The sequence below is a fragment of the Aythya fuligula genome, chromosome 8 (assembly GCF_009819795.1).
Source record: "Aythya fuligula isolate bAytFul2 chromosome 8, bAytFul2.pri, whole genome shotgun sequence".
NCBI classification, from domain to species: Eukaryota; Metazoa; Chordata; class Aves; order Anseriformes; family Anatidae; genus Aythya; species Aythya fuligula.
The window spans coordinates 5,431,414-5,454,960 of NC_045566.1; the positions used below are offsets into that span (position 1 = coordinate 5,431,414).

At 40.1% G+C, this 23,547-nt stretch overlaps 2 protein-coding genes across 4 annotated transcripts; both read left to right on the plus strand.

The window, feature by feature from the left end:
- The first annotated feature begins 79 nt into the window (after positions 1 to 79).
- Positions 80 to 4,995, plus strand: YIPF1 (Yip1 domain family member 1). 3 transcript variants are annotated; one of them, XM_032192728.1, is made up of 9 exons: positions 80 to 131; positions 246 to 409; positions 828 to 908; positions 1,024 to 1,111; positions 1,219 to 1,335; positions 2,330 to 2,496; positions 2,944 to 3,126; positions 4,091 to 4,182; positions 4,690 to 4,995. In XM_032192728.1, exons 1-8 carry the CDS (start codon positions 101 to 103, stop codon positions 4,175 to 4,177), a joined length of 918 nt encoding a protein of 305 aa, XP_032048619.1. In that variant the 5' UTR covers positions 80 to 100; the 3' UTR covers positions 4,178 to 4,182; positions 4,690 to 4,995. The 3 variants fall into 3 exon arrangements, with proteins under 3 accessions (XP_032048619.1, XP_032048621.1, XP_032048622.1); XM_032192730.1 differs by having other exon boundaries at positions 4,757 to 4,995; XM_032192731.1 differs by lacking the exon at positions 4,690 to 4,995 and adding an exon at positions 4,602 to 4,669.
- NDC1 (NDC1 transmembrane nucleoporin) lies at positions 4,450 to 23,194 on the plus strand. The gene is made up of 19 exons (XM_032192231.1): positions 4,450 to 4,459; positions 5,323 to 5,486; positions 5,573 to 5,693; positions 6,353 to 6,454; positions 6,646 to 6,820; positions 7,082 to 7,220; positions 8,562 to 8,670; positions 10,153 to 10,204; positions 10,847 to 10,979; positions 12,973 to 13,065; positions 14,325 to 14,406; positions 15,309 to 15,464; positions 16,563 to 16,817; positions 16,949 to 17,067; positions 17,319 to 17,369; positions 18,515 to 18,578; positions 19,587 to 19,687; positions 20,680 to 20,840; positions 21,925 to 23,194. Exons 1-19 carry the CDS (start codon positions 4,450 to 4,452, stop codon positions 21,986 to 21,988), a joined length of 2,151 nt encoding a protein of 716 aa, XP_032048122.1. The 3' UTR covers positions 21,989 to 23,194.
- The last annotated feature ends 353 nt before the right edge of the window (positions 23,195 to 23,547 follow it).

Consider the following 23,547-nt stretch of genomic DNA (forward strand, 5'->3'; position numbering starts at 1 on the left):
CAGCGCGGCCTCCCATTGGCCGGCGGGGCGCGGCGTGCGCGGCCCCTTTAAGCGCTCAGAGCGGCGGCTGCGGGCCGGGCGGCGGCTCGGCGGGGGCTGCATGGCGGCGGCGGACGGGCTCCAGTTCCCAGGTGAGGGGCGGCGGGAGCCCAACCCGCGGCCTGGGGAGCGGGGCCGGGCCGGGTGGGGCCGGGTGGGGGCAGCCTCTCACCGCCCTGCCCGGCCCGCGCTGTGCTTGCTCGCAGAGTTCGCCGACGCGGCCAGCCTGCTGGCGGCCAACCCCGACGCCACCACCATCAGCATCGAGGAGCCCGCCGACGGCACCAAGAGCCAGCGCGGCCGGCAGCAGGAGCCCGGCAGGGAGGAGGACGACGAGCTGCTGGGCACCGATGACTCGGATAAAACGGAGGTGAGGGCTGAGCGTGTCCGGAGGGGTTTGTGCCGGGTGATTTAAAGCCCTGCTGCCTTACGTGCCTGGGCTCTTCAGCTGTCGCAGCCTCTCCTATCCATTTATCTGTAGATAAATCGCGGTGATTTGAGCCAAGCAGATGTGCTCACTAACTGGCACAGCAGCAGCTGAAAGCCCAGCGCGGTGTCTCTGTCAGTTCTGGGGGTGGTGGCTCCGCCAGGAGGGCAGGAAGCTTTGAAACGCCCAGGGTTTGAAGGCTCCGCTAGCGCAGCTGTCAGTCAGGGAGCTTGTGACACGGAAGGAGGCCTGTGCTATAAATGATGTCATTTATGGTCATTTAACTACTGTGTAAACAAACCACGAATGCATAAATTGCGTGCTTGTAACGTTTTCCACGTTTCTTTTTTGCACCATGAAGCTGCTTGCGGGACAGAAGAAAAGTGCCCCGTTCTGGACGTTTGAGTACTACCAGACATTCTTCGATGTGGACACTTACCAGGTTAATGCTCCTCGTCAGAGGAGGAGAACTGTTATCTGAGCCATGCCTTATCCAGACACTGAGGATTTTTCATTTTTCCATGTTTCCAATCAGACAAATCTGTGTGTTTTCATAGGTCCTGGACCGAATCAAGGGTTCTGTTTTTCCAGTACCAGGGAGGAACTTTGTAAGGCTGTATATCCGCAGCAATCCCGACCTCTATGGTAGGTATGGGGTGTGAGGCATTCTCTTCTGCACTAAGCATTCAGAGTTGTATTGTTTTACAATTATTCTGCCTTATTTTCTTACTGAACTTGTGTTTCCTTTTAAGGTCCCTTTTGGATATGCACCACGCTTGTCTTTGCCATTGCTGTCAGTGGCAATCTCTCAAACTTCTTCATCCATCTGGGCAAGCCGACGTATCACTATGTGCCCGAGTTCAGAAAAGGTTTGTAAGTACAGTCCTGAGGGTTTTTTGTGTGTTTGCTTGTTTGTTTTAATGTGCTAGTGCAGTGATGTGAAAAACAGGCCATAGCTTTGACTTACTGCTTTCTTTAAATTTTTAGACATGCAAAAGAAGTCCTTAAAGTGGGCTGTAACTGGCAGAACCTTGCTCCTGGGAAGCATAAAGTAGCTGCAAAGTAAAGTTTTAGCAGAGCAGCCAGGAATAATTAGAATAGTTATTTTTCTAGCTTTAGTGCGTGTGTCCAGCAGTGGCCACTGTGGTGCTTTTGTAGATGCCTTCGTGGGCCCGTGGACACCCAGGAGCCTGCAGGCCTCAGAAAGGAAATGACTGAGTTGGGTTTTTACTCACATCACCTATCGAGGGCTGGAAGTGGTTACTTTCTGGAAGACTGAGCACTAAGCCCAACTGATACGTGCTCCAGTGAAGTCAGACTCAGAAGCCAATTACATTTGCCTGTTCTTATAGCTTGAAGGAGACTGCTGTCCCTGCAGAACATAGATGTCTGCTGGGAAACTACTTGAGTAGATTTGACACTCGTGGCCGTGTTCTCTCAATTTTTTTTTTTAGCAAAATTTAGCATTGAGGGCATGAACCTGCAGCATGTCTGCATTCTGCTCTCACTTTTCAGTATCTGTCAGTAGCTGAATTTCAACTTCTAAGAAAGATTTTCTTTCCTATGTGGCTCTTATTTTCACACTGAAAATGATAGCATTTTACACCCAAGTATAATAAATAAATTGAAAATGACAATAGAACAGTTTCTGAACTCTTTACTTCTAAAATAATTTGAAATGCTGGCAAAATAGTTGGTATGAAGTGGTTATAAATGCAGAATTCTCAATTTATTAATAAATTTATGCTTTACCTTTTGAAAGTAATTTCAAAAGCAGCTTTCTAGTTTTCATGCTGAATGCTTCATACATTTGATTCTGGCTTGTATTCTAATACAATGTTAAATCTTTTGACATGTTTCCAGTGTCCATAGCAGCAACAACAATTTTTGCATACGCTTGGCTTGTTCCCCTTGCTCTCTGGGGGTTTCTGATGTGGAGGAACAGTAAAGTTATGAACATCGTCTCGTACTCATTCCTGGAGATAGTGTGTGTATATGGCTACTCCCTCTTCGTTTATATCCCCACAGCGGTACGTATGGCCTAAGGAGCGTGTCCCTACATTACATGCCCTGAAAAAACATCCTGGTTTAAAAACAGGGCTATTTCTTACAAGATTGTTCATATTAGTCAAAGTCTTGGGGAATGGACAAATTTTGCTCATCTAGCTTGGCTAAAACAAAGCTTTTTGTTCAAGCTTGTCTAGCATCAAGTGGTCCCAAAAAGTCTGGGGCAGGTCATTTCCCCAGAGGCAGCAAATCCAAGTAAGGGATAACTCAGGGGATGTGAACTTGTCATGCGTGCCAGTAAAGCTTCTTGCTTCTGTGGCTGCTATTAGCATTGTTCATTCCTCAAATAAAGCTTGAGTTAATTTGTGCACAAATTGTCTGGACGTGGTGAAATGTCAGAGAACAATGCATTCAATAAATGAATCATTGTTTCACACAGTCTATTTGACGGTTGTTTTCCTCCCTTACAGATTTTATGGATTATTCCACAAAAAGTGGTGCGCTGGGTCCTGGTGATGTTCTCCCTGTGCCTTTCGGGGTCTGTTTTGGTGATGACCTTCTGGCCTGCCGTCAGAGATGACAACCGGAGGATTGCGCTGGCGACTGTGGGGGCCATTATTCTGCTCCATGCCCTGCTGTCCGTCGGCTGTTTGGTATAGCACTGCCTTTCCTCTTTAACCCGCTATTACCTGGGGCTTGCAACATGGTACGGTGCAGGGAGGGAGGGGCTGGCTCGTTGCTAGAAAGTCTTTTTTAATCAAGAAACAAGAAGTACCTTTGAAAAGGCTCCAAAGGAAAATCTCTCATTATTTCAAAAATGTATGCCAATCTGACTGACAGTGCCAATAACAAACAATAATGAAGATAGCTTTAAAACACAATTACTCACAGAACAGAATTTTTATCTGGAATTCATTGTAGTGTCAGCAAAGCATTAATCTTTGTTGTATCCAGTGACAGCGTATTCCAACAAATACTATGCTTAGTTAATCCTTTAAAATGATTAAATGCTCAGTTTATAGTGTGTGCTTATGAGTTTAATATATAAAAATACAAACTTGCCAGAACTTAGTAAATCAACATTTTGAAAGCAGAAGACCATGATGCTACTGAAATGCATAATGTCAAGGACTTAAATGATGTTTTGTCTCCTTGTTGCGCTAAGCGGAATGATACGGTACTGGCTTTAGTTCTGACCCCACTTCAGTTTCCAGAATAGATAAATTTGCTCAGCATGCAGGAAGAGGGCAAAACACAGGAGTCAGCTGGGAGTTCCTGTTCCTATAGGTTGCCTGGAGCTTCATCTGTTAATCAGCAAACAGTCAAGTAAATTTCTGCAGTCCTGTCTTTTCCAGTACAGATCATTTCAAAGGCCTTGAGAAGCTAAGTGCTGGCTGCTGTTACATTTAAAAGTCCTGTTTCGAGTACTATTTTGAATATTTCTAATCTGACAAAAACACTTAGAAACAATTGAAGTCTTCTGTTTCAGTTCTGTGTTAGTACCCCATGAACAGTGGATGTGGAAAGTGTAAATGGGGGTTGGTGAGGCAGCACTGTGTTTCCTTCTAAATGGTCTTTTTTTTTTTTTTTTTTTTTTTCCTCTCTTCAATAACTTAGGCTTACTTCTTTGATGCCCCTGAAGTGGATTTTTCTGCACCTATTGTCCCTGCTCACAACGGAACAACACTAATAAAAGCTCAGTAAATAAGGTAAGGTTCAAATCTCAGATTTCTTCTGTAACCACTTGAAAACATTATCCTCTGGTTAGGGACACAGATATTTTGAAACTCTTTCCAGAAAAGGGTTTAACAGCTGGATTCTGCCAAATGGCATCCACATATAAATAACATTTATTAGCTTTTCTTCCAGTTTTAATGTTAAAATATAGCCATAAAAATGTGAAAGACTGAGGAACAATGACAAATTACCTTTCTTTCATTTAAGGCTTACTCTTGACAAAGAAATGTTTAAATAACATGTATTTAGGTAATGTTCTCTATCCCTCAGGTCATTTCAAAAGCGGCCTTTAGTCCTTTCTAATAAGTATTTATTAGAATTTAATTCTGGAGGTCAAACTTAAGCAAAAATCAATTATATTTGCGTTCCCCTTTGCTTTTAATGCTGGAAGGAAGCAGTGTTTCCCCCGTGGTGTCTGTGACGTGGTATTTTGGAGCAGCAGCTGCGTGTACAGGGACATGGGTGTGCTCTCTGCGCAGGGCTGACGCTGTGGCTGAGCCGTACACCCGGTCTGCATTCTGCATTCCTCCCGTGGCGTGGTTTCAGCCTCAGCTCCCTGCTGGCCGGGCGCGCTGCCGGAGGGAGGCAAATCCCAAATCCCATGGGATGGAGGCGATGACGGGGAGCGAGTCCAGGAGATGAGCCACGGCCAAGCCTCCGCGAGCACACCATCCAGAAGCATATATGTGAAAAACCAGAATATTCCCTAAGTAGAAGTTATGTTAGATTTAAATAAATATCTATGCCAGACAAAAATGATCATTAAAAGCCGTGACACGATTTTATTTGCATGAGTCAGTGTGAGAATCTTTCCTCCTGCGTGCTAACTTCCTCTTTCTGTGTACCTATGGGGACACAAAAATACCGTTTTTGACACGTGTTACTGTCAAAAATGTTTTAAAAAACTTAAAATTCTGAAAACGGGGCTGGTTTGGGTCGGCGGGCACCTCAGACTCCCCACAGGTGCCCCTCCCCCCCCCCCCCGGGGGTCTTTCCCCGCCTCAGGGGGAGCCCGCCCCGCCCCCTACCCCCAGAGGCACGCGGTGCATTCTGGGCCTTGTAGTCCTCCCCGCCCCCTCTCCCCCTTACACCTGGGCGCGCTCCCCCCCTAGCGGCCGCTTTCCCGCTCATTTCCCGGCGTGCCTCGCACCGGAAGCCGCCTCAGCGCTCAGCGGAAGGGGGCGGCGGCCGCTTCGAACGGCGGCGCGGGCGGCCGGGCCCGGCCATGGAGGCGGCGGCGGCGGCCTCGTGCCGGCAGCGGGCGCTGCTCCGCCAGGTGAGCGCGGCCCCGACCCCCTCCTTGCCCCCCACCCGGTCCCGCCGCACCCCCCCGACCCCCTGACGCTGTTTTGCCTCCCGCAGGTGCTGGGCTGGAGGCTGGCGGCCGCCGTCGCCTGGTCCGTGCTGCTGCTGCCCGCCTGCACCGCCGCCTTCGTGCTGCTCGGCCGCGCGCAGCCGCTCCGCCCGCTGCGCTGGATCGCCGGTGGGTGGCACGGGCACCACAGCTCCTCTGTGGGTTTTGTCCTGTCTCTGTGTTGGGCTCGGTCTCACGATGAGTAGGGGCTGCCTGGCATTGCCTTGCCCCTCTTTGTGCGTTGCTAAGTGTTGTGCAGGCTTTGAGATGTAAACTTCTGTGTTACTTACAACCACCAGAGCCGTGGCTTTCTCTAGGTAGCGATAACAAGCAAGTATATCCTTCAGAGAAAAAACATGAGGTGATAGAAGCAGCCCTCTGCTTTGAGTACTTGAATGCACTTCCCCTTTCCCCCATGGGCAACTGCTCCTTCCATGAAGAACTTCGGGTTCCTCTCATCATAATGCTTTGAATTTCAAGTGGAATTCCCAAAAGACCATGTTCAATGTGGGGGACTCTCTCCCTCCAGTGTACGCCCATAAAATTAAGGGAAGTATTTAGCTGGAAGTTTGATCCCTGTGAGCAGTGAGTTGCTTGAGGCAGAGAGACTTGATTTCTTTTCCCCTTTGAAAATATAAAGGCCTGAAAGACATCTAAAAAAATATCACTTTGTCAGGAGTTTCTTATCTTCCTGGTGTGTATCTTCCTTCACTCTGTTAAATGTCTGTTAATGTCACTGCTTTGTTACTGCAATTTTCTGAGCCATAATTGTTTTCTTCTTATTTTAGATTCCTTCAATGATTTGTATACTTCGTACGTCATCTTTTGTATCCTCCTCATGTCTGTGGTGATACTAGTAATAAGCATCTTCAACGTTGAATTCTATGCAGGTGGGTTATACACATTGCTGAACTCGCTATAAAACCTGGCTTAAAAGGGATGGCCGTTTAAGAGATTTGCGTTTACATTCAGTGTACTTAGCACTGACAGATTTCTTTATAAATTAATGTAGGGAGAAGCTATTTTTATCAGTATTTTTATCAGTAACCACTGAAAATTCACTTTTGGCTTTTATTTACAGTTGTGCCATCGATACCGTGCTCCCGATTAGCGCTGATAGGAAAAATTATTCATCCTCAGCAAGTTATCCATTCAGCTGTTCATGCTGTAATGGGAATGCTGGTTGCTTGGTGCGCTGCGGTTATGACAAAAGGGAAGTTCCAGTTTCTTGCTGTTCCCTGCACACCTTCAGAAAGGTAATCGTGAGTGTTAAGGATAAATTATGCAAAGAATTTATGTTACAAAGTGCATTTACTGATGGCCTTTATTTAAATAGAAGGCTAAAATTTGAGTGCTATCAAAAATGAGCAAATCATTTAGGAAAAAAAAAACTTACTGAGATATCATCATGTGTACTGATCAGGAGAGTAAAATTGAACTTCTGATTCAAACTTCTGAAGATTAGAATGACTACTTATTTTTTAAGCTTTGATTTAATATTAAGTTCTCTGTTTTAGCCCAGAAAATGCTGTTCCTCAGATGTGCCTAAATGAGTATCACCTCTTTTTTCTGCTTTCTGGAGCTTTCATTGGATACAGTTACAGCCTCTTGTATCTTATTAACAATATGAATTATTTGCCATTTCCAATTATACAGGTAAGAGATTTAAACACCTTTGCAGAAAGACATGTCTAAGTGAAACTGACAAAAAAAGCCTTGATTTTTTTTTTATTTTTTTTAATATGGCTGTACCAGCTGTCGGCAAACTTTCACTAATAGATGAAGCGTGTACTCGCATAGCTTCAGATGCCAGTGGTGTTCACCTTCCTTCTTCCTGCTCAGCACCTTTCAAATGAACATAGAAATCCAGACTGACAGAGCCCCTCTGTTGTGTGTTGAAAGCTGATTAAGGTTGATCACTGCGGAAAGTGAGCTGCTGAAAACAGAGAATATCCACAAACTGATCATTAACTTTAGGATTTGACAATAAGGGTCACCTAAAAGCTGCAAATCATGAGTATTAAAAAAAATAAAAAATCAGACATAATTTAAAGTCTAAATAGCATATAGAATTTTGCTTAAAACTCAACATCCAAAGCTACTTCATGTGTGTGTGATGCTATGAAACAGGAATAGCATTAATTCCTTCAGAGGGGCCTCTAGCAGTTCTGAAATCTTACCAGGGAGAAGTGGTAAGGGGCACTTGTGAAACATCAGCTCAGAAATATTTCTTCTGTTCATGTAGTCCCAGCAGCCGCTAACTTTGCATGATTCCTAGATTTACAGTCCAACCAATTTGGCAAAATGTGCCTTTAAACAAGGTTGGTTGTACTGGTGGAACACGTTTTAGTCAATCTGTAACCATTTGGTTTGTCAGCACACCGAGCATCATTTTGGTGATGGCTCTAGTTAGTATTTTTTAGAATTGTATTATTCAAATATTATTTCTTTTTTCTGTAAATGCAGCTTAGCTGAATAAAAAATAAAATTGCTTTTGCTTCGTTTACATACAGTGTCAGACAGGTTGCTTTGTTCTTTTGGAAAGATGCAATTTGTTTGCACGGAGAAAGGCATCAGTATTACACCGCTGTTGCTGCTTGGAGGATTACTGACAACATAACTCAGATATCTGAATTTTCCCGGTGTTTTAATGGAACACTTGTTTATATAACCTGAAATCTAGCAGATGAAATGTCCCTGTTGTTTGTTTTGCATTAGGCAGCTTTTTAAATTGTTTCCCATTGTATACAGCCACTTTTTCCCTATCCTTTGTTTTCATACTGCTACAAGGAAAGGGATGAAAACTAGAGAAAATTATAAAATGACAGAAATAGCCTGGGAGAATAAGTAGTACTTAGCATTGCCTTAACCTATTTTTAAAAAATTTGTCTAGACCATGAGTGTTTAAGTACAGTGTCTTTTTTTTTTTTTTTTTTTTTTACCGTTTCATTGCTTTGTTGTGAATGCAGAATATTAAACTAATGTTTTTGTTTTTAGCAATACAAGTACTTACGTTTCAGAAGATCTTTGCCTCTCCTCGTTAAACACAGTTGTGCGGAATCGCTGTATTTGGTCAGAAACTTCTGTGTCGCGTATTACTTTTTTGGTAAGGATTCCTAAGTTCTCTAATTTTTTTTAATTCCTGTATTTTTGAAAACTGAGTATTTCAGGCAGGCAGGCATTTTATGCTATTTTTCAGCCCCTCAAGTAGCTTGCTGCAGGTATAGAGGCTTATTTAAGCAAAGAGATGTAACAGCTCTCTAAAATGGTGAGAAAAGGCACAGTGCTCATACACTAGTATTAATTCTTAAAGCATCTTAGAATTTTGTTTAGTATCTGAGAAATGTTTCTTCTCCAAGGAGATTAGCACCTTCTGTAAGGATTTCTTATCTAGTTGGTAACACTGTAAGAATGTGACAGTATTCCATGAAGACAGTGGGGAACAGTAATTTTCTAGCCTGAAAATCTGTGGTTTTGGACACTGTGCTGAAACATTGGTCTTCCTCCAGAGGATTGTCTCTGGTTGGTCTCTTCAGTGAGGGAAGGCTCACTACAGGCAGCTGTGAAATAACTCGCACAGAGCTACCAAACTAACCAGCGAGCATTTTACAGGTCTGCGTTTGAAAACCTGGCTGCTGTTTTTGTGTCTGTCCTGATCTGTGTCAAAAAGATCATAGACCTGAAAATACTCAAAAAGATTCCAAAGTGCGAATGAAAAATTTTGTTTTCAACTGTAATTTATATTCCCTTTTTTCTTTAAATATTCCTAAATCTTCTATAACATGGATAAATATCTCCATGCCTTGGCCTGCTCCTTCCATTGCCTGGTGTTGGGAATGCAGTCTTAGAGCTGAACCCGACATACTGGCAGTGGGTATGACTTCAATGTATATTTTTACTATTTTAAAGCAAAAATTAGCGCTTTTGCTCTATTTCTAAATACATTTTTTATTACTGGGAGAAACCTGGGGAGAAAAAAAAGCAATATGCCTCCCTTCTAACTGAGTCCAAAATTTATTCTTTAAAAGTACAGTGAATAATCTATGCTAATGGAGATGATTGGGCTGGACATCCTAAAAATCAGTGATTTTTTTTTTGCTATGGTTGTAGTTATACTCCTAAATAATGTGAAAGTATGCTAGAATTGTTTCCATTTTATTTACGTTGGGGATAAATTACAATTATAGTGCATCTCTATCAATTTCCACTCTCTTAAAAGCACTCTGCTGCTGCCTGAGCTGTGGTGAGAATTAATATTAATTAATGTTAGCCCTCTTTTGTTAGGGAAGAAATGGAAATAATTCCACTGCTGAGAAGCTAGCAAGAAAACTCGACATAAGATCTACATCTCACTGTAAATTTGCTGTCCCAAAGCCTTTTCTCATTCTCTTGTTCCTATTTTTTAGAAAAACAAAACAAAGAAAACCCAAAGGCAGATTGTTGTCTAATGCACACATGTTACGAGGCCATTCTGTCTCTATACATGCATTCTACTTTGATTTTTTTTTTGGCCTGTTTGTGTACGTTTGTCAGTGTTTTACTTGTTTCAGTGTTTTGTTTTTGTTGTTTTGTATTTTTTCTCCCCTAGGTTATATCCCAAAAGTATGGATAAGTACCACAATGGATCTTCACATAGACAGGTGGGTAACACATTGTGCTTACAGTACTTACAGGAGAATATTGCCAACAGCTCCCTTTCCTAGAGTAGTCCAGCGTAGCAACTTGGTTTTTCTTTGCAACTTTTTTTTTTTTTTGTGTGTGTGTTTAGTAGGATTCTGTTCCTCACTTCCCAGTGCAGAACCTGGGGAGCACTGGAAGCTTCTGAAATAAATCCAAAGAAAGCCAACCCACCCCCCAGCAGGAATCATCTTACAGATGGTCGTTAAGAGATCCTCTTTGATAATCTTTATTTTCATAAACCTAAAAGAGGCTGATCTCTCCCAATCTCACATGTGTTTTATCTGCTTCTGTGTATTTTTAGCATATTTGCATTTTAAATTTGGCTATCATTTCTCTTAAAATGGGGAAGCTGGAGCTCTTAGTACCTTAAGTGACTGTGGCCATTAATACTTTAGTATTATTTTTTCCTTAATTTCAGTAATTTTAGTTTAATGTAATCAGTTACTGAAAAATTAAAGAAATGGGATCCCATAGCATCTTTAAGAAACTTTTTGGAGGAAAAGAAAAAGGCAACTACAATAGCATCAATTGCAAGAATACAGGTTACTATAGCTGTCTTCCGTAATAAAAATATTTGTATCTTCTCGATGTTTTCTCTGCAGTAAATTGCATCCCCTTGACACTCTGAGTGGCTTACTGGACCTCTCTTTGTTCTACCATACCTGGTTATGTGGTGCATTTCTCCTGATTACTTGGTACATTGCCTGGTTACTCTTCAAGATCTATGCTACAGAGGTTAGTATTCGCTGACAATGCTGAAGGTATAATACAGTGTTTCACAGATGCTCTTTTTTCAAAAAAGTATCTTTGTACTTCATAGAAACTGCCCCATGTTCTTTGTCCTCTTTGGGTGTCAGGATGCTGTGCCAGCACAGGGCCCTTTAACGCCTGGCAGGACTTGTTAGCTTGGTCTCTGCATATGTTCCCATGCCATGATTTTGTATTTGAGTGTGAGCCTATCCAAAGACTTGTGACAAACAGCTGCAGGTTACATGGGAAGATAATATATCCAGGAAACACATAACTCTCAATCCAATTTCTCAATAGAAAAGAGAAGAAAATGATGTCAGTGTTCTGTGAGCTAAGCTCTGGAAATGTCAAATTTCAACAAGCCATCAAAATCCACAGTTCTCCTAAGCAGAGACATGTTAATAGAATTCAGGCCGCAGTATTAAAATAGACTTCGAGCAATCTTGGGAATTAATACATTTTTGCTTTTTCATTCAATCATTGTTACAAATTAATATGGCTAAAAAAAGATCATTTAAATATATAATGAATCTTATTAAAAATAAATCAGATGGTGATGGGGGGTAGTGGGGTGAGGAGAAAGTCTTGCCAGCAGAGAATTGGGGTTTTGATATTTGGCTAATCCAGGTATTTCTTTGTAAGAATAGAGGAAAATGTGTTCATCTAACTTGGATTTTTTTTTTTTTGAAAACTTCCTTAAACTGCATATCAGTTGGAAAACTAGAGAAGTTTAAATCCCTGGCCAATGTACTGTTATGAAGCACTCTTAAGGGATGAAAAGTTACACAGTGCTTCTTGGAGTATTAGCTTTAATTTTAAAAGGTCTCTGTTGTGATTATATGTGGAAAAAACTATATGTTGTGATTATACATGGAAAAATTACCAACAACTCAAGCATAACTGCTATAATGATGTCAGAATCTGTAGACAGCTGAACAGAAGCTCTGATGTGTGAACAACCTGTTTCAGAGGATAATAGTTGAAGTGTCAGTGGACGTTGTAAGTCATTAATTATTGTATCAGTTACAAAAGTATGGAAAAGAAAAGAAGCATCCAGTTGTGAAGGTATAAAATGGATGTTGCCCTTTTGACTGTTGAACAAAAGATAAGCTGACTCGCCTGAAATTTTTGATTAGCTGAAAACACTTCCAGAGCTGTTTGCAAATGGTTGCAGTGTGTTAACTGAAAAGGCAGTAAAGGTGTAAACTTAGATCAGTTCTACACAAAATCACTTTATTAACCCTTTGAAAGCAATTGCTATTATAAATTTCCATTTTGTAGTTGGAAAGGGAAGAGGAGAAAATACAATGGTCTGTAATACAAGTTCAGTGACGTGGGACAGACAGGTAATCTGTGCCCAAACTCGTTCGTGTTTAGTAGTAGTATTAAAAAGATGAAATATTTGATAAAACTTTTAAGCACTGTACTTTACATTTTAAACAATGTAGCTGCGAGATCAAGAACTAATTTGTTAAAGCACAGAATGTGGATGTCATGGCTAAGAATTTCTTAGTGTATCAGTGAAACAGTGTAAGAGAGGAACTCTAAAGTCTTTCATTACTTGATGAGGAAACCCCTCTGGTTTTCAGCATATTGGTTACACTATACAAGACAGATGTATAGTGTAGATTTGTCTTGTTTCTGTGTGTGGTGTTACTAGATTTTTTTTTTCCCCAGACGTATTCTAGAGTACTGTTGTAGCAATATGATGCACCTAACTATATGGATACGTGGAAGGTATTTGAAGATAAATATAGTTGGATTTTCTAAGACTGCGGTTTTAAATGTAAAGAGTATACTTCTTTTATTGCTGTTTCTGTTAAGTTTCAAAGCTATTTTACAGAAAGTTGAAGCAATTGTGTATGTGCTTTTGTAGTTCATCATTCCTCTAACAAGTAGCGGCTCAGGTGTGGTGTTTCATAAGCTTTTTTCCTTACATTTTGCTCTGAATAACACAGCTTCTGATGTTTATATTCAGACACATCATTTTCCTGTTCAGCCAACTTTTGCTGAGGAGACAGACCAGTGCCTGCCTAAAATCTTAAACAGCAACCCTCCCCTGATTATAAAGGTAAGTGGTCTTCCACCATCTTCCTGGACAGATGTGTGCTAGGAAGGTGATTGTGAAACTGTGATCTTCTGTGTAGCAGTTACTTTAACTGCGGCACCGGTTCTTAGTTCTTTAACACTCAACAAGGCAGTTTCACTTGGTGAAAACTTGGTTAGTAGTGACATCTGCTGGTGCTCACTATGCTGTACTACTTTTAGCCAGACTAAAAGACAGACTACTTTAATTAGAGGTGAGATGTATTTGTCTGCAACAAATGTGCTAGTTTGAACTGATGCTAATACAAAAGGTTAAAAAAAAATATATATTTTTTGTTTTAATTTTTTCAGCTTTGGGTCTTTGTCTAGTAAACAGGAATTTTGTCATAGCTTTGTACACTTCTAACGTTTTGCCCCTACTGCTTATGTTTGAGTTCTAACGTGATCTCTCTTGAAATTAAAAATTATTTCCATATTTCTGTTGGGAATTGAGATTTTTTTTCTGAAAAGACAGTAATACAAAAACAACTGAAATCTGTGAGTAAAGGAGAAGAATTTTGGTCTGTCTGTGGTAGACATTAATCAAATTTATTGGTTATAATTAAATAAAATTGACCTCATGTAAGAAGCATCACATAAATGAAGGTAATATTCTGCACGTGGAAGTTCCATACTTAATGATTATATGGATCTGTGATAAAACTAAAGGTATAATAAGCTGCAATTCGTTTGAATTCTGTTTTAAGCTTTGTGTTATCAAAGGATCTGTGGGGAAGAATTCAGCACAGCACAGTCTACTTTATAATCTCAGCAGTTACTGAAGTGTCTAGCTTATAATTGGGTCTTGCATAGTGAGAGAAATCTGGCTGTCATTGGACTGCCGCGTTAACTACTTAATTACATGAAGAAAGCAGTATTAGGTTTTGTACTGTATGGCACGCTGCAGCTGAGCTCTGGCTTGCTAAAGCAGTTCTGTCTTCAGACTTCTGAGCTCCTTCTGTCTGCGTTGTTAGCTGTTAAGATTAAAAAAAAAAATTAAAAAAAAAATAGTGTAGTAGGTCATTTTTAAAGAACGGTAATGTTCTCTGAAGCTCTATTCAGTAGCTCCATCCAAAGTGGTTCCAGGGACATGACAGTCCTTTGCTGCCTCTTTTTTTCTTGTCACTGTGCTGGTTTTAGTCTTTGTAAACTTTGTCTCCATTAGCGATTGTATTTGTTTGTGGAACTACAGTTTTTAAGGAACCCACTTGGACTTTGTGTGAACTAAAACGTTTTCCTTTGCAGTTCTTAGCCTTACAAGACTTGATGCTGCTTTCCCAGTATTCCCCCGTTCGACGGCAGGAAGTCTTTAGCCTTAGTCAGCCAGGTAATTACAAAAGCGCTCTCATGTTTTTTTTTTTTTTTTTTTTTTTTTTTTTTTTTAATGCTAGTTGATGCTTTGACTAGTCTTTTTTTTTGAATGCTATGATGTATGCTATGTAAGCTGGAAGACCTCATAAGTAAAAGCATTTCTCTGATGCTTGTTCCAAAAGAATGCTTAATTACCTGTATTCATATTGTTTCATCTACTAAACTCAATAAATATCGGTCCCTGTTGTTTGATTTAAATGACAGCCATGAGGAAACACAGGTCTTAAAGTATTGAAAGCAGGGTCCTCTTGACATCACCAATCAAATAGTCTAAACTGAGTAATCTAACAGATGTGTATGTAAGCCTAATGGTCAGATGTGAGATTAAATTGAGCATAAATAATGAGTCACCACTGGAGTTTTGAAAGCAAACAATGGCTATGATTCTAATTAGTACACAAGCCTCTTGCTATATACAAAGATAGGGCAGAGAAGGGCAAGTGAAACTGCCTAAAAGACTTCAAAAACTTTATGGCACCTCATCAGGAATTCTGATGTTTGCACTACTTCAGAATTGTTTACCATCACCATTGGTATCACTTGGTTCATTTTAGTTGTTTGGCAGATTTCAAATCTGATGGGCCAAACTGCCTGCGTTTCCCACTTGCTTAATGGGTTTTGCTGAAGTCTTTTTTAGAGTTAGTCATTGACAGGGAGTAGAATCTGTCCGTGTTTTCATTTTCCTTTCAGTATAAATAAATGGTCACAGTGAAAACACTGTGGCTTTTCAGAAATTGAATGGTGCTATGGTCTTTGAAGCTTAAGCTGAGAGCAAATGTGCACTGTCAGAATAGATGCAGTGATGAACATCAGGATCAAACATGCCTACTGCGTTTCATTTTGTCTGCATACTGCTAGGTGGGCACCCTCACAACTGGACTGCAATATCAAGGGAGTGTTTGAGTCTTCTAACTGATCTGACCCAGCGGCTGATCGCACAGCAGGAAGCTGCAGCAGCAAATGGGAGAGCAAAACAGCAAGCAGGAGAGATGAAAGTACTTCCACAGACTCCAGGTATTGTGAGGAGATGCTCGTAAGAGTTTATAAAGCATGGAAATACCTATGCATTACACATAGGTATGTTAATGGGAATTAAATTATATGGAAAAATGAGTAGTGGGGTTTTCTGCAAATAAATGAAACAATAAAAACAAACACTTCCCACCCACAGTTTCATTTCAATTATTCTTGTTGCAATAACCCCAGAATAAATGGAGAACTTTGAAAGAGCATGCTTGCTTGGTTTGCTTTGTGCGACGTGTTCAATACAGTGTATTTTTCCACACTTGCGTTAATTAAGAAAGTAACTATCGCAATTCAAGTAAGTGGTTGAGCCTAGTACAGGGAGAACTTCAGTCTTGCCAAGAAAGGTTTATAATTTGTGTGGCTGCTCTTGTGATTAGTTTAAGATGGTAAAATTGCTCTTTGTTTTGTTGTTATAGGGACTTTGAATATGTTCATGCAATTTACCGAGTATCACGGTAGTGAAAGAAAAGCCAGTTTGACCTGAGTGAGCTGTGTGCGGTTGGCAGGCATTTGGGGTGTTTCACATGACGGACTCAGGCATCGTTCCTGGCAGCAGAGCTGTGTTAGCACGAGAGCTGCCAGGTAACCGAATCCCGTAGCAGTCAGTGCCTGGGACACAAGTATGCTCCTGTCCTGGGAGCAGCAGGGAATTGTTGGCACGTCAGAGATGGATTTCTTCTAGTGCTGCTGTTGCCTTGGAATTTGACACTGACGTGTCTTTCTAACTCACCAAGCAGAATCAGGAAGAATTGGCATTCTTATGTAGACATTGTCCTTAAGCAGCTTTGTTTTCTGGTACTTAATACTAAAAGTACACTTTACGTTGATACACACCAGCACATAGTAGTGCTAGTTAGCAATGGGGGGGAGGTCCAGAAAGATCTTCTCCCTTAACTGATGAACTTTTAAAATGCTTCATACTCATGTTGATTTTTACTACTTTGCAAGACCACAGTGGGAACAATGTCTGTTAATGAAAATTCTGACAATACAGAAGCTGTTGAAATAGCAATCAAATAGCAGACCCATTACCTATTGCACACGAGCCAGCCTGTTTGTTTACACGCAGTGTGTTTGTGTTGTCAGGAGCTGCGGTGACAGAAGACATGCCATTCCAGTCACAGAGGTCTAACGTCATTCACAGAGCCTCCATGGCATCCCTGGTTAAATCACCCCTAATACCTTCAAAGACATCACCTGGGTCTGATATCGGCTCTCCTTTCAGTTCACCTGCTTTAACCTCCAAGGTGGGAATTCTGGATTTAAACTCGCCTTGGCACGGATCAGTCCAAAGTCCTCATGTTATGAGAAGGGGACCAAAGCTGTGGACATCAGGATCAGGTAGACACTTTTCCACTCCACTTGTCCTTAGCCTTCTAGTCATAGCTATAGCAAATGTCAGTACAGATGTATCTCTTTAGGACTAAAGTGACAGCAACTGCTTTTTTGAAGAAACTGCATTTCTCTTGTAGGTCTGCAAATGAATGGTTCCCACCACGAATCCTTCCCAGTGGTCTCTCTTGCAAGAGTTGGCAGTGAGGCGGTACAGCCCAGCTTTATTTACACATGGCTTCAGAACAAGCAAGAACAGGTAGAGTAAGAGTTGCAGCACAGATATAAGTTACAGCCAGCACAGCTTAGGTGTTCCCTCTGCTGAAAGAACTTTTCATTTTTTTTGAATGAACACTTCCTTCTCTAATTATCTTATATAACTTAATAAAAAAACCTTTCCCCCCACACCCAATTCTTTTTTACTATGGAAAAAAATAGTAGAGTTGAGGAGGTCCAACTGTGCATACCTTCAGATAAATGCAATATTTTTAATCTTCTGTTTCTTTTCAGATAAAAAACTTCTTGTCAAGACGAGCGCTGATAATGTATTTCTTCAGCAAGGTAGTCATGGGCTTGTTTTGTGACTGAGCAGCATGGTCTATAAATGAACAAGCAGATGGGATCTGCTTTGTCATTGTGCTTCTTACACGTAGCAATGATTATAAAATGATATCTCTTTAATTTAAGGCTTTCCATATGTACACTGTTGTTTTTACTGTGAGATTCACACACCAAGTGCTACGACGAGGGGAAATAGTGGAGTGGCTCAGTTTAGTGGTGGACTTGTCAGTAGTAGGTTAAAGGTTGGGCTAGATGATCTTAGGGGCCTTTTCCAACCTGAATGGTTCTGTGACTGGTTCCTACTGCAGTAGGCATTCTATACACGCATAAAATAATCCAAATACTTGTTTAAACTAGGCTGTTTATAAACTGCACTTTGCTTAAAGTATTGTGTAGTAAAACACAAGTGAGAACATAAAAATGCGATTGTTTCTGTATGCTAATTGTTAGATGATAGGGCCTCTAGTTAAAGTTAGAATCCAGTTAATTTCTTTCCGACAGTTAATTTTATTTTTGGGGAATATTGGGAATTTCTCATTTTGAAATAGTCGTACTAACCTAACTACTGCCTTTCAGGTGCACTGGAGAGCTTAAACTAAACCTGCATAGCATTTATGCAGAAAAACAAATGAGCATTGCTCTTCACATAATTGAACAAGATTCAGTTAAGTTTTACAGAAGCACTCTCCTCTACAGTAGATCTTTGTTTTTCATAGTTGTAAATGTTTCCTGCAAGCAAAACTCATATTTTTATATGCAGATTTTATCTGTGCATGTGAGAATGACTCATGCTTACGTGTACAGCAGTGTTTTCTGATCAGTTAGATTGAAATGGAGACTAAATCAAATAAGACCATGCAATAGGAATGGAGGGGTTATATTGCTTATTTAGCCCTTGGAAGCTTGTTAGCTAATATGCTTTAATTTTTTTTTGGTAGTTCCAATTTGTAGCTATTGTTTTGTGGGCAGCTCCTGCCACAAAAAAACTGATTTATTGAAAGATCAGATTTTTCTATGCGTTCCTGAAAGTTTGTTAGCCTTGCGGATCTTTTCTGAGGGAGGTGACCCTGTCAAATGTCTAATACCTTAATTGAAACCTGCCATGTTGGTGACACTGCACTCAGAATGCTTTGATTTCTTCTCAGCATCCAGAGGCTTCCATCCAAGCTGTTTTCTCCGATGCCCAAATGCACATCTGGGCGTTGGAAGGTAAGCAGTTTCTGTTCCCAGCTTTTCTGCACCTTTAGTTTGTTCTGTAGAGCTTTGGTAGCAATTCCTGAACTTAATTTCTGTTGCTTCTCTCCAACATGAATCTCTTTTACATTAGTTTCAGTAATAAACTTACGATGTTTTTAGGAATTAAGCCTTCTGTAAAAAGGGTCTGAATTTTTCTCTTGTTAATCACAGAGAGTGGGGGGAGGGAGTGATGGAGGCACTTAAGTAATAAATTAAAAAATAATTGGGAAGAGATAGTCCTGAGAGACTTAAAATAACAGTGAGTATGCGGTTGCACAACAGGATTTTCTTGTTTGTTTCAAAGTCAAGAGCAAACACCAGTGTTTATGGAATCTTTTATAGTATTAGACTGTGCAAACATTGATCAGCTTCCTAGGTTAGATGTTTTATGGGCAGATAAGACAGGCTGTGCCAGACTGAAGGTGATGAGCCAAGAAATACAGTTCTCGGATGAGAATAATACCTACAGCTTCACAAATGAGTGGGAAGTGCTATCTGTGTTGTAACAGGGGCCAAGGGGCTAGGCTGTACAATTTAAAAAATATGATAAAGTAATAAACCAAGAAGGGGAAGCTAAATCCAGATTTCCCTTCAGAGTAGTAAAGTTCTTGTACAAGCTGAACAGAAAACTAAATGATCCAGAAATGTTTCTGTATAGCTGGGATTGTGAAACAGGTTTTGTCTTTTGGCTGATGTCAGGTACAGTTCCGATTAGAGGAGTACAAAGGGAGCCAATCCTCTTTTAAAATTTATCTTATTTACCATATCACTTCATTTATTAATCTCAAGCAACTGTACAGCCGTCAAACCAGTGTCTGATTTAGTCCTGAAGCAAGTCAAAGCTGAGGTGCCTGTTACTTGCCTGTAGTCTTAAGAATTCCACCACATTAATAGAATCTTCAGGCAAAAATGTGATTTTTGTAAATGGTTCGCAGGTTGAGAGTCCTGTAATTATAATGAACTTTTTTTCTCTCCCCAAAGGTCTGTCTCATCTGGTAGCAGCTTCCTTTACAGAAGACCAATTTGGAGTTGTTCAAACGACACTGCCAGCTATCCTGAATACTCTACTGACGCTTCAGGAGGTGAGAACCATTAACTGTTCCTTACCACTGAACAAGTTTATTACAGGAGAAGGAGTTTTGTTAATTTTATATTTGACCAATCATAACATTAAAGTTGTCACTGCCATAAACGGCTTCTCATCTGCAGTTAACCTAAACAAAACAGCTAGTAGCCACTATGTTCAATATGGAACAGATGAATAAAAACCTCGTTAGATTTATGAAATGTAGAAGCCACTTTTTTTTTTTTTACTGGAATTGTTCACTTAAAAATAAGTGGTGCAAAGCGTTCAGTTAAACCTTGTTTCAGGGATGCAGCAGACTTACTATATTTTAAGCATAGTTAGGGCTTCATCTTTAGTTGCTGTACACAATTCCTTGTGCAACCCGGAGCATTTGGAGATACTGCAAATTACAGGAGATAAGATCAGCGTGGTGTTTCTCTACTAACACTAAGGCATTACTGAAATTGCTCAAATTATCGAGGTTTGGAAATGAGTATTAAAAAAAACAAACAAACAGATGTGTTTTCAAGGCATGCATGTCTTATTGGAATACACATTTTATACTTCCTTAATGGAGGAGATTCTTGGAAAGAATGTTGAGGTTATTGAAGCTCTTTGGTGTAAGTCATTTATTCCAAGATCCAGCACTGGGGGGAAGGAAAGGGGAATGCAACTTTTTTTTTTTTTTTTTTTTTTTTTTTTTTTTTTTGTAAGGAAACATGTAATAAAGAACAGCAATGGTTTTGTACTGCAGTGTGTGTGCTGTGCTTAGCTTTTAAGACTCATAATCAGAGACTCTTATTTCACAGAGCATGTTTCTGTGCTCATATTGATGGCCTAGAAATGAAAGGTCTTAAATACAAAGCTTGATCCTAGATGCATATCTTAGTGAATTTCTGAACTCGTGCTTCTTTTTTTGTTCTTTATTTAACATAGACATGTTGCTAGTTCTGTTATAAAGTAATTAAACAGATGAAATAAGCTCATCTATGTTTTTTTCTCAATTAGGTTGTAGACAGACACTTCAAACTGCCTCATGTTTCCAGCAAACCTCCCAGGATCTCGGGAAGTCTGGTGGACACATCTTACAAAACGCTAAGATTTGCACTTAGAGCATCTCTGAAAACAGCGCTGTACCGGATAACTACTGTCTTTGGAGAACACTTAAAGTAAGAACTGCTTCATGATTCCTTGCTTGCTAAATTTAGTTCAGTTAAACCTTACTGTAGAACCTAAAAAAAATGGATATTTGTGCAAGAATCCCTTTAGGACATTATTCTGACATGGTGTTCTAGTACTTTTTGGCTTGGTCAACCTTACAAAATTACTGCATAGATATATGTTCCATGTTAGAAATTTCACCAAAGATTTCTGGGCAGATGTTTAGTGATTTTTTTCATGAACTCTTTAGATGTGGTTCATGAATACCACTCATTTAATAAATTGTAGCTGTTGAAAAGAAAGTAAATCAGCTAGAGACAAATATCTGTTTAGCGGGGAGAGAATTCTAAGAAACCTGTGGAGCCCCCAAATAATCAAATTCCCACCCTTCTTGGTTGTCTGATTCAGCTGCTGTCACAGCAGGCAGACTCTTATACTTGGCCTAAATATGTGGGACTGAAACATCCTTCAGAACCTGCCCATCTCTGTGGGGATGAAACGTCACTCAGTTTGGAAGCACTAGATGTATGGGAAAGATCATTTTTGAGAGATTCTTTCTTAAATGATTCTTGCAAGGTAAACAATTGCTCATGAAGCTGAATCAGAGAAAGTTCATATTGGATATTAGGAAAAGGTTTATTCATCAAGAGGCCATTTGGGCACTGGAAAAGGCTTCAAGCCTGCTGGAGTTCAAGAAGCATTTGGACAACGCTCTCAGATGCATGGTTTAATTTTAAGTCGTCCTTTGTGGAGCCAGGAGATGAATGATCCTTGTGGTTCCCTTCCAATTCAGGATGTTCTGTCAGTATATGATTCCGTGATTTACATGGCTAAAGAAATGGATGAGGTTTCTGAGGACAAGTGTCTTTCAGTAGTGAAAGCTGTTGGGGTTAAGAACTGACACTTTTAATTATTAATATCTACCTTTGTTTCTTTTTCTTGGAACGTGGGTTTTTCATACAGCTGGGTTTTCTAAATTTCAGCTCAAGTGTAGTTGTTTATTTCAATGTATACTTAGTTTTGGCTTGAGGCTTTATTTTGTGGTGTATTACATTTAATGTAAAACCTTATGTTCTGTGTTTTCTTTTTTAGTGCAGTGCAAGTGTCTCCAGAACATAAGAAAAGACTTCAGCAGTTCTTGGAATACAAAGAATAAACAACAGATTTTGATACAGCTACAGTTGGTTCAATACTCTTGGTAAGAAGAAGGTGGAACTACTGAGCTGTTTTATCGTGGCTTTTTGGAAAAGCACGTAGAAGCACGAGTTGCAGAATAAAACTCTTAAAGTTGTAGAAAATGTTTCAGTCTTGGATCGGTTCGTCTTTTGTACAATAAAATGTTTTAAAATTCATCTTGCCTTCTTTTAATATCTCACATATAATACTCACAGGTGAGAGTGTCAGTGTGTCAGCTCTTATTTCATGTAAGACTGTGATGTTTGAGATTGTCAGTTACTTTGCCAGTCAGATCCCTCACTGTCCCTCTCCCCTTGCCTTCTTTTCCTATTCTTTCTTGATAAAGGGCTGAGTAGAGATTTACAGGTACTTAATGTGCCTGAGTGTTTCATAAATTCAGCTGATAGTACGTTTAGTGCAGATGAAGGATGTACTTTAAGGATAGGGAACAGATGTGTCAAGGAATAAAACATCCTTCTCTTCTGTCAGATGGAAATACTCCTTCTGGGCAAAATGGTTGTGCAGAAAAGCATTGTTAACGCACAAATACTACTTGAAGCTATCAGCTTGGATTTTATCTCTAAGGTGACCTAGAAAACAGTTCTGATCTACCCTGAAACATCCAGGAAACATTACTCTATGTGGTAAAACTCCCAAGTAGTGACATTGTGACAACATACCCAGATATCTCAAAAAAAATATACATTATTGGTAGCTTCTGATGAGAAATACGATTTTTTAAAAGCATTTTTAAACCATATTCGTAAGCAAACCTGACAAAGTTGTTTGAAGGAACGATTCTATTTTTAAACTGACTCCAGTTACTGTGATGTCTACACAAAACTTGTATGGAATATGAAGTGCTGAGAGGTAGCTGCAGTAGTTGTATCTCAAGGCTGAGTTGGTAGTGAAAAGAATATAGTTCTAATATCCACTATATTCCTTTTGGGGTGGCTTACAGCAAACACCATACGGGGCTGGCCAGCCTTTCATTATATTTAGGGTTAGACACAAAGTTTTTTAAAGTTTTCCCCAAGGTTTACTTGTATCACAGATTTGACTTACGTCAAAACCTCTGCCCGTCTGGTTATTAAATAATTTGCTCTTTTGCTGGTATTGCAACGTGCACCTGGAGTTAAATGATGCTTTAGCTAGTACCTCAGGTGTTAACTGTTGACCCAAATACATTGGTTGAGAGTTTCAAATAAATTTTCTGTGCATTAAAACAGGTGCAGAATGTTTTTTTTTTTATTGCTCTGGTATTTTGTGCAACACTCCCACAACTGTAAGCTCTAAGTTGTAATTAACAGTGTTATGGCTGTCAGCAGGAGGCTTAAAATGCAGACGTCTTTTTGATGCCAAAGTGCTTGAGGTCTGTTGTCCTCGTGTTGCAGCAGAGATTTGCACACGACATCTGCTAATGTGCGTGTGATTCATGGCATTCTCCGGGTATGACAGAAGAGCTTTCCGAAGCTGATTGCTTCGTGGTTTAAAAGCTACAATTCTAGTAGTGTAGTGTTTATTTTTTGTATTTTTTAA

Coding starts and splice junctions, on each gene's coding strand:
- YIPF1 (XM_032192728.1), top strand. CDS start 101: ATGGCGGCGGCGGACGGGCTCCAGTTCCCAG. Junction 1,336..2,329: donor TGTGCCCGAGTTCAGAAAAG/GTTTGTAAGTAC, acceptor ACATGTTTCCAG/TGTCCATAGCAGCAACAACA. Junction 3,127..4,090: donor TGCTGTCCGTCGGCTGTTTG/GTATAGCACTGC, acceptor TCAATAACTTAG/GCTTACTTCTTTGATGCCCC.
- NDC1 (XM_032192231.1), top strand. Junction 17,370..18,514: donor TAATGTATTTCTTCAGCAAG/GTAGTCATGGGC, acceptor ATTTCTTCTCAG/CATCCAGAGGCTTCCATCCA. Junction 19,688..20,679: donor CTCTACTGACGCTTCAGGAG/GTGAGAACCATT, acceptor TTTCTCAATTAG/GTTGTAGACAGACACTTCAA.